The 9,776-nt window shown below is 40.8% G+C and overlaps 1 protein-coding gene across 2 annotated transcripts in view; it reads right to left on the reverse strand.

Moving 5' to 3' along the window:
- Positions 1-1,653: 1,653 nt before the first annotated feature.
- Positions 1,654-9,776, reverse strand: part of HMGA2 (high mobility group AT-hook 2) — a 137,642-nt gene continuing 129,519 nt past the window's right edge. For both annotated transcript variants that reach the window (XM_057555890.1, XM_007179756.3), the window contains one exon: positions 1,654-1,809. In XM_057555890.1, coding sequence (XP_057411873.1) covers positions 1,762-1,809 — 48 coding nt within the window. In that variant the 3' untranslated portion in view covers positions 1,654-1,761. The remainder of the gene's footprint in view (positions 1,810-9,776) is intronic.

Below are 9,776 nucleotides of genomic sequence, written 5' to 3' on the forward strand. Positions count from 1 at the left end.
ATAGTTTTGACGAGGGTTAGCTGCAGTCTGAACTATTTCAAACATTGACAAAAATGAATGCTGCAAGTAACAAGTTCATTCCTTTTGAAGTCTGGAGGTAGGTCTTTGCAAGTCAATTAGTCCATTTCCTTAAACAATTCATGTGAGGTACAAACTTGGAGGGTGATATTTAAACATTACAGTCAAATTTTGTGGGATGTGTAGTGTAAGGAGGAAAAATATCCTTAAGAACCTAGGAGCGACTTGGTTAAAAAATAATTCAAGTTAATGTGGAAAATCTAGCAGAGAAGCTGAAACAAGTATTTGTAAAATTTTAATTAAAAAAAAAAACCATAGAAAAATACATAGCCATGCTGAAACACAGTAAGGAGACTGCTTCTTTAACTGTAACTAAGTGTACAAAAAGAACTGTAGATGATTAGTATCACCTACCCATTACTTTTTTTTTTCTTGCATTGCTTGTGTATAGCAGCATGTAGTAAGTACTAAACTGTAAATTAACTGTAACATTCAGAGGTAGTATTGAGCAGTGGGGATGTATTGCATCTCTGGCTAAAAGTGCAGTTTGAGTGAAGAGATGGTGAGCTGAAATCAGAGTAAAGCACCTCAGCCAACCATCCTATGTCAAAACGTATTACTTGAAGTAACACATAAGCTTCATTTGAGGTAAGTGGTATTTAGGTCTTTCACAGAAACTGATACACAACGGAGAGAGAGAGAGAGAGCCTGCTTTTTTGTTGTCGTTGTTCTTTAAATTGTAGTATAAACTAGAGCAAAAGAAATTTGGATTTCGCTCCTCCCACCTCATAATCCAGGTGAGTTCATCATGCATTATTCTGTTGTACCTTTTCATTAAATTACAAAGAGGATAATTTTACTTGTCTAGGTTCCTTAAAATGCTTTGAGGCTGACAAGTGTGATTTATTGCTAAATGGCATTTGGCTCTGTAGGAAGTAGATTCTACCCGGATGAGGGTTCCTGAAAAAAAAAAAATGAGGGCCGTGAGTAAATTTATTACTCCTGCTGATATGTGTGGCATCCATAAATAAAGGAGTTGGCAATCTGAGTTTGCTTACTTCCCTTTTTGAAAAGTGAACATCACCTTTTCTGGTTTGTTAAGCTGGATGAAAGGATACATCAGCATTTCGTCTCATTTAGAAATAAAAGTAAAAATTAAAAAAAAATCATCAAGTAAGTGTCTACAAGGTTATATGAAAAAGAGAGAAGTAGTATCTAGTCCTATCTTTGGTGTTCTAAATAGAAGCTTCACTACTGCGAGCGGGCTGGGTGGTGTCTGAGGCGTCCAGTGTCTCCCACCGCGCCTCTCCGAGAGGAATGCCCAGCGTCACACGGGTGACACGTTTCTGGTTTGGATGCAGTGCAGTGATTGACTAAACCCGATTCAGAGGTTCTTCTCACCCACCCACTCCTGCTTATCAGATCCACAAACTATTAGTAGGTTAAGGAAAAAGAGAACAGTAATTAAAAGTTGCATTGTTAAACTGTGTCCCCTGTGTTTACAGCAGTTTTTCACTAAACCTGGGACTGTGAAGGGATTACAAAGAAGGTGATTAATATAGTCCTTTTTAAGGTTACGTGACTTCTCCCCCCACCCCCGCCCCGCCCCCGCCCCGCCCCGCCCCCTAACCCCAGATGAAAGTGGAAAGACCATGGCGACAGAGAGTTAAGTGGTCACTGCAGTGTCTTCTCCCTTCAAAAGATCCAACTGCTGCTGAGGTAGAAATTGAATGTTGGCGCCCCCTAATCCTCTTCCGCAGACTCTTGTGAGGATGTCTCTTCAGTCTCCTCCTGGAACACACAGAGGGCACAACCATTACGCTGTGTGGGCTGTTCAGACAAACAGTTCAGAGGTGACCTGTTTCCACAGCACATTATGCTGGCTTCAAAAGAGGATGCGGATGATTGGCAAGCCCCCTCGTTCCCAGGGATTCTTAAACCGTAATTGAGGAATCAAGGTGTTGTTTTTTCCCAGAGCAGTCATTAGCCACTGTTGACTTAAGGCTTGACATCATGGCGGCTGCTCAGCAAATTCAATTGTCTGCCATCCAGAGAATGTCAGGCCCGTGTGAGCTTACTCACCAATCAGAGGGAAAAAAGAAATGGATAAATTTTTCCCGACAGCATGCCAGTCATCAGTTTTAAAAACCAGCAAATCAAGTGAAGGGGATCTGTTCTTAAGGGACAAAGAAAACGCGTCCTGCAGATATTGGTAATCATAGCTGATGCTCTTAGGGACTGGCTGTTATTATTCCCATTTTACAGGTGAGAAAATCAAGGCACAGTAAGTCGTATACCTGAAGTCACAGAGCAAGTCGAGCCAGGCTTTGGGCAGAGTCAGACGGGTGTTGGCAGCTGTGTGTAACCAGGATGCCACTGCCATGTACCAGAGGCAGCGTGAGGGCAGAATCGAGCCTGAGAAAGGGCTGCAAGAGCTGACGACTCACTTCCTTTCCAAATGGATTTCCTCCTTCTTGTATTTATTAAAGCGCATTTTAAGACAATGACCAAAGTTTGGCATTAACTGCTCAATCTCAATACTAAATCCACACTGACCAAACATTTAATGGTGGTTTGGCCAAGCAGAGAAAATCTAATATATATGTTTTTGCAGGGCCTCCTCTTCCTATAAATCTAATTTCTCCTTCTCTTTTCCTTTTTCTGATTCCGTATGGCTCTGGAATTTGTTGGAATTTCTGCAAGCCGGCTTGAGCTGCAAAGTTCTCTTTCCTTCTGCTTATTTAACAAACGTGCAGTACCTTTCAGGACATGGGTGGTAAAGCGGAGACAATAAACATTTCTGATAAAAGCGTCCTTAGTGAGGGGATGATTTTTATCAAATGCTGTACATTGTCTCATAAGACGGCATGTGAAAAAGATCTGGGAGAAGAGGTAAACATTCCCTCCTGCAGCAAACTTTAAGAATGGCCAGCTTAAAACAGCTTATAACAGTCTTCATACTTTAATAGATTTGATTTTCCACATGGCTTCATTTTGTCTGGGTGGCTAACTGACACAATTTATACCTCTCTTCCTTTCCCAGGTCACTACAGTACACCATTCAGTAAAGCATGCCTTAAAGCTTGTCTGCATTATATGACCAAACTTCCATTCATTAGTGTTTGAAACACTTCAGCTGTGAAGGAACTCCTAAATGCTACCATGTGTGACGCTTTTGCGTAAAAGCAGCAAACGGGAGGGAAAAAAACCCCACATGAACGGGTACTCACATGCTCGCATGAATGCGTGCACGCGGACACACGGACACATACACACACACACACACACACACACACACACACACACACACACACTCTATCCTGGGCTTTAACCACAGGCCACTGCTTACTGCAAACCCTTTGCAAAAGGTTTCAAACGTTCTCTTCCCCCAAGACTGAAGGAGCTGTAAATCCTGGGAATAAACACACACACAAATGAATGGATTACAGCTTAAAAAATATAACCACCGCAGCATCAAGTCATGAGATTTCACACCGGTTTTGTTTAGTCTGCTTTGGGTTATGTGGGAAACGTGGAACGTTTGAAGCTACCTCGCATCTGCTCCCAACCCCCAAACGGCAGGCTTCACATATTTAAGCAGCACGTTTATACCTCTTGACAGGCAACAGGCCATGACCCTGAGATTCTCTATGGAGTCCCGGCCACAAAGGAGGATGTAGCAGGATCAAAGCCACGGACGGACGTGAGAGAGACAAGCCAAGGTTCAGCTGCCCTCTGACCTTGTTTTTTCACTTAATATTTAAATTGCAGAAAGTCATTAGGCTGTTCGGCAGATACACTCTTCACCGTCCCCAAACGACTCACTTCTCATTATGACAGGAGGTGTGGACTCAGGTAACTACCCTGAAACAGACCACAGAGTACACACCGGCAGATATATGTGCTTCCTTCTTCGCCTGGTTAACAAATTAATAGAACGCAGTCAAGCTGGAAACCCCCCTGGATGGAGCTGTAATTATTCCATTTCTAACTGCTCGAGTTTTCTAGACTATCTGGAAACCAAAGTACTTCCAAATCCGGAAGGAAATCGAATTTTCAGGCCATGAACTTACAAAGACCTTGTAGTAGACGGAATGTGATCAGCTTTTCAAAACCTTCCCAGAAACTTTGCTTGATCTGAGCTCTTGAAGCTCCTGATATGTAAGTGGTTTATTCAAATCCCTTAGACACAACTCAGCTGAAAATGATGGTCCCTCATCCTCATCTTGTTTCCTTTACTTAACGCTTCTTAACACAACATGGAGAGTTGTTTTATTTCCACCGACACTGAAATGCTTCTACTAGTAGCTGTCAGTTACTACTGGGTACATAACTAGGATGTCAGAGGGCGGGAGCCTCACTCCGTCAAACTTTTGGAGGTCATGCGGCTCTCACACGCTCAGAACGATGCTTTTCTCCATGTTTGGTCCTTGGAGAGCTCTCTCTTCCTGGCATGGCCCTGACTGGCCATCCTCCAAAGGACGGCATGGCTGCCAAGTGGACGATGTTGGCGGGGCACGTGGCACCTCTCACCTCTGCAAGACCCAGTTCTCACCTTCCCAGTGACTTGGCCCTTTGCTACATGTATGGCTGCTGTGACAAAAGTGTGCGTGTAATTAAGAGAAGGAAAAACCCTCTTCGTTTTTTTGTTTTGGTTCCACAATTCATTTACTGAATTGGGGCAGGTGACTTGGCAGCAGATTGCGAGATAAGGCTGGGAGAGAAGAGTTCTTGCTTTTTTCCCTCCCAGGAGCCATGTGGGTCATGGATGCACGAAGATGGAGTCGGGAAATCCACGTTCAGCTGCCCTGTCACGGCTGACCAGACTTCACCCAGGGCCCTTCTGCGGTGCAAAGAGTGGACAGGACCCGGTGACGAAGGGAATAAGCCATCAGGTTCTGACGTCCCCCAGGGATCTTACTTTCATAGCAGAGTAGTTGGTAGGGACCCTTGAGATTCAATCCTCCTCAGTTAACTTAGAAGACACTGCCATTTACTGCAGATGATAGCTTGCAACTTGAGATATTTATTTAAATTGCTTCATGTTCGCAGCATACGCCCAAAGGATCTTTGAGCTTGGGTAGCCCCCCAAGAGCAGCTCTGAGGCACTAAGGAGGTGGGGAGACTGTAGCCAAGCATTCTCCACATCTCATTAGGGGCTGGCTGGTGAGGTGAGAAGGCCAAGCAGCCATGGTCTGGTCAAGGAGGCTTACCGTTGGAATGGGTCTTCACGAACGTAGGATAAAAGGACTTTTCAAAGTGAAAGTGCACAGTGACATTTTTATGAGTACCAGCCATTAAGGCCTCTAAATACTGAACAGCCCCCAGCCATCCACTCAGTTACCTTACAAAGACCGCTGAGGCTGTACCACACTGGGGTGAAACGTGGATTTTTTTGGCAGAAAACTGAAGAGAAGGAAAAGAAAGTGGGCAGAGTTGGAGAACTATATTTTTATTATGACTACTGGAAAAATTGCACTCATTTTGCCTTAGTCTTTCTTTTGTTCCCCCAAAAAAGGAATTTAATACGTGTAACTCTTTCATTGCTTTCATTATGCTTGTGGGGAAAAAAACCCACTAAAACCTAGAAATATAGTTTGCACCTATCTCCATCCTTTTAATTTGGTTCAGCACAATGCATGTGGTGTATACCCTTGGGTACACTTCTGCTAACTTATTCAAAAGGAGGAAGAAGACATCCCAATATCCACCCTGATCCCCTAATGTTGGATGGAATTTTTCAATGTCTTAGGCGTTTAACCATAGATGTTACCACACAGGCACCGGTGAGGGTGTGCGCTGGAGGAAGGTTCAGTGTTTAATGTGACAGCTGAAGCTCTGGGTTTAATTTTCAGATGCAGACTAAACAGCAGATCCGCAGTGGAAAGGAGGCCAGCGGACTTTAAATGGAACCGAGAAGTGGAAATACTTTCCCCGCAAACTTTAGGAGTGCTGTCACCATGATGCCCCTCTTTGTGTGTATAAGGAGTGCAAAGTCATAGAAGTCCACGTCAGCTTTAATAAATCCTTATTTTTTCCCCTTGGTTGCAAAGAATTCTGTAACTCTCTTATCATAAAATGCTGCAGGCTACAAATACATCTGTAATTTAAGCTGTCTTGCCAGTAAACCTACCAATACCTGGTAATTTAGGAAGCGTAGTTATGGTTTAATGACATTCTTTTTGTCATCTTAGTATGTCCAGTTCCTTAAGCACTCGGAATGCCACACTCACGAGTGTTTCACGTTCGTGACTATCTTGAGCCAATCCCGCCGGAACAGAAATAATGGGCTCTCCTCAGCAGCAGTGACCAGAAACAAGTTTTCAAGTTCCATCTGCAGCTAAGTGACCCTCAAGACCACAAAGCGGACTCTTTCTATTTCTGGGTCAGATATTTTAATTTAAAATGGATTGGGGCTGTTTAACTTAAGGGAAAGTGATTATTTCCTCCAACTAGGAAAACTTTATATCACAGTTTAAAAAAACATATCCACTGGAACCTACATAAACCCTATGATCAGGCAAGTGCAAGGGATTCTGGTAGAAACGGTAGGGGGGAAATATGTTTTTCAAAAAGGAGACTTTAGAAGTTGGGATATTTATGGTATTTGTACCTGATCTTTTTTTTTTTTTTTTAATTTTAGTTTCATGTATTGGGTTGGCCAAAAGGTTCGCTCAGGTTTTTCATAAGATGTTACAGAAAAACCCGAACAAACTTTTTGGCCAATCCAATATATACAAATATACAAGCATCTACCTTGCATGTGCTACCATCAATGTAATAAAGCCAGTATAAGGTCTTATTGGGGGATATTTGAAGTAAAGAAGGTTGATCCTAGATGTCACTGACCACAGGCACCAACCCTGGCATTAATGGGTGTATAACTTGTGCCTTATTCTCACTGTGTCAGACTGGTAAGGAGAATACTCATCTCGCTGCCCAGCAGGGTGTGAGAAAAAATGTGACAACCAAATGGGAAAACTTTGAAAAAAAGCATAAAAATCCTGTAAGACTACAGTGTGGAGCTTTGATGATTAATTATAGCTACTCATTCTGTGTTTCTTTCTTTACCTGTGATTCAATGATAGATTGTTGAGAAAGAAAGGGAAAAAAAAAACCCTATTATTAAACAATGCCTCCTAAATAAAACAAAATAAGACATCTTAGATTTGTAAAATACACTCCTGTTTGTCTTGTTCATGCCTCTGGTCAGAGTTCCATCACTGAAAATATTGTAAACAGAGGTAATTATTTATCCCTGGGATACTACGAATTTCTTTCCTGGGATGAAAGACTATTTAAAAATATCTTCAGGAGGGAGTCACATTTTTCAGATAGGGAATTCATTTTATGTATAAACTAACTGCAAGTTTCAGGATCCTGGAAGTCACGATTTCTGAGGATCACAAGCTTGATCAATTTTCCATGCCAGATCTAATTCGTACTGAAGGAGTCTCATGTTTAAAAAATAGCTAAAGATGCAGCAAAAAGATTTTCACATGAAGGAAGCACTCAGAAGAAGGAAATTTATTTCAGCATTTCCAAAATTGTTGAGGAATGTTCTTCCTTTTATGCAGAGTAGTTTTAAATAAAAGTGGATAGATTAAAGGCTGCTTAGTGGTTATATTCTGGATATGTTTATTAATGGCATAGATTAGGAGAACCTTTTCTCTTTGTTTTCCATGTGTATAAAATTTTTCATAACTTGTATTTGTTGCCAGGGAACAGAACATTTCTGGGTTTTAATCATTATTGCACCAAACATTTTTCATTATCCTGAGATAGGACTTTTGAATAAGATTATGAAAATATCAGTAATAATACTAAGCTAACAAATAATTCTTCAATAAGACATTTCAGTGTCCAGCAAACATTCTCTTAAGGTACAGAAAGTTTCTTGGATAAAGCCACATATTTCTATTCAAACATTAAGGAATTTCTTAGAAAGGCCATGTTTTAAAGCCAGTTACTATTTATTCATATTAATTTGGGTCAGCAAGTTTGGATAATAAGAAGAAAGCTTACATATTGAATAAATAATCGGTTTTTATCCAATTCACATCAAAATGCACAGGAAAAGCATTCTGCAATATGCACAGAAAAGCAGGCAGACATGGCCATTTTATTTTTAGCCTAATCCACAGGCTTTACCACACAGTTAAAAACAATCACACTTAAAAAAAAAAAAACTCCTATGGGAAATCTGTCAAGTCCAGAAATACTATATTTTGCCTTTTGGAGTTTTACATCTTGCCTCAAATTGAGTGATGTTCTTTCACTTCCGTTAGAAGTTTATGTCATCTCTGTAAGACATTCCCTGCCAAGAAACAGCTGACTTCATCTTGCCAATATTCCTTTATTACAACTAAGCTAATGACTTCATATGTTTACGGTTAATAATCATTTTGATATGCTTCCTCTGCCTTACCCGTGTGCTGCTATATCCTTGAGCCACTTTATTATAAGAGTTAAATGTTGCTTTCTACTTGGCTCTCCTCTTCCCTTGACCTTTGCAATGTCAGAGGTCAGAGGTTAAAATCAAAAAGTATTTCCTATACAACAAAACAGTCCCACTCAGGGCAGGCTTTGATATAATCCTTCACGTTTTGCCAGTTGGTACCAAACATTTACTGGCCCACAAAATGTTTTACCAGCTCGGAAGGGCGTAAGTTGGAAAATAACGAAATCAGTACTCTTTATGACTTAAGTGGTATAAATCACTATTCTCCCTGAGTGAGTAGAGAGTGCCTCTTTTCTTCAAGTCTGATTTATGATGAACTATTGACTGTACTGGCCAAGATACCATGTAAAGGATGAGTGTGAGAGTGAGAACTCTCCTTTCTTCCTCCTTCCTCCCTTGTACGTCTAGACTGAAAGCCCCCAGGAAAAATGCCTTCTTTGAGAACAAGATGTTGACTGCAATTCATCAACCTGCTTGTCCCAAAATGAAATCTCTCATTTTGCTTTAAACAATGTTTAGGTTGTCTGAAATATAAACATCCTTAAAACTGCCCTTGAAGTCTCTGTAAAAACATTCAGCTTTTTTTTTTTTTTAAGGGGGGGGAATACCGTGATAACCAAGGCTTACCGAGATTTCTTTGCCCCGATACACACCACCCACAGAAGATGTTACTCCCAGGTAAAAGCTCTATTTCGAAACAGAAAGCTTTGTTTCCAGTCTTTTAGAAACTGAAAACTTTCCAGTTCTCTCACTGGGAAGTTGAAAAGGAGCAGGTTTCTACCTGTCTTAATTGCTAGAGGTGTAGCTTGCCAGGGCTGTACAACAATGAGGAAATTGGGTTGAAAGGAAGGAGAACTTAGGGTTTTTAAAAGCTGTTTTTACCCTTTGGGTAGGGCTCAGGTGAGAAAATATGTCTGAATTATATATAAGGACTCACTTCTAATCTCAGTTTAAAGCCTTAAAAGGGGGAAATCAAGAGACAATAAGATATCTAATAAACCAGCAAGATCTTTTCAGAAGTGTGAGATGGAGTGAGATTTTTTTCTTATCAAAATAAAAACTTGAGGAACAAAGCCCGCTCTATCAATAATAATAACCTGATACACTATGGGATTTCTCTTATAAAAACAACAGCAGCAGAAACAAAACCTACCACTGTTTCCTACTCAAGTTGAGAATGTAATCCATGTGGCTGAGAAATCAACTTTCAAATTGCTAAAAAACTAGGAAATTAGCTAATTTCTTACTTTATCACTTTAAATGAAAATATAGTAGAGTTCTCCAGTAAGCTTTGTTT

The sequence above is a fragment of the Balaenoptera acutorostrata genome, chromosome 11 (genome assembly GCF_949987535.1).
Source record: "Balaenoptera acutorostrata chromosome 11, mBalAcu1.1, whole genome shotgun sequence".
NCBI classification, from domain to species: domain Eukaryota; kingdom Metazoa; phylum Chordata; class Mammalia; order Artiodactyla; family Balaenopteridae; genus Balaenoptera; species Balaenoptera acutorostrata.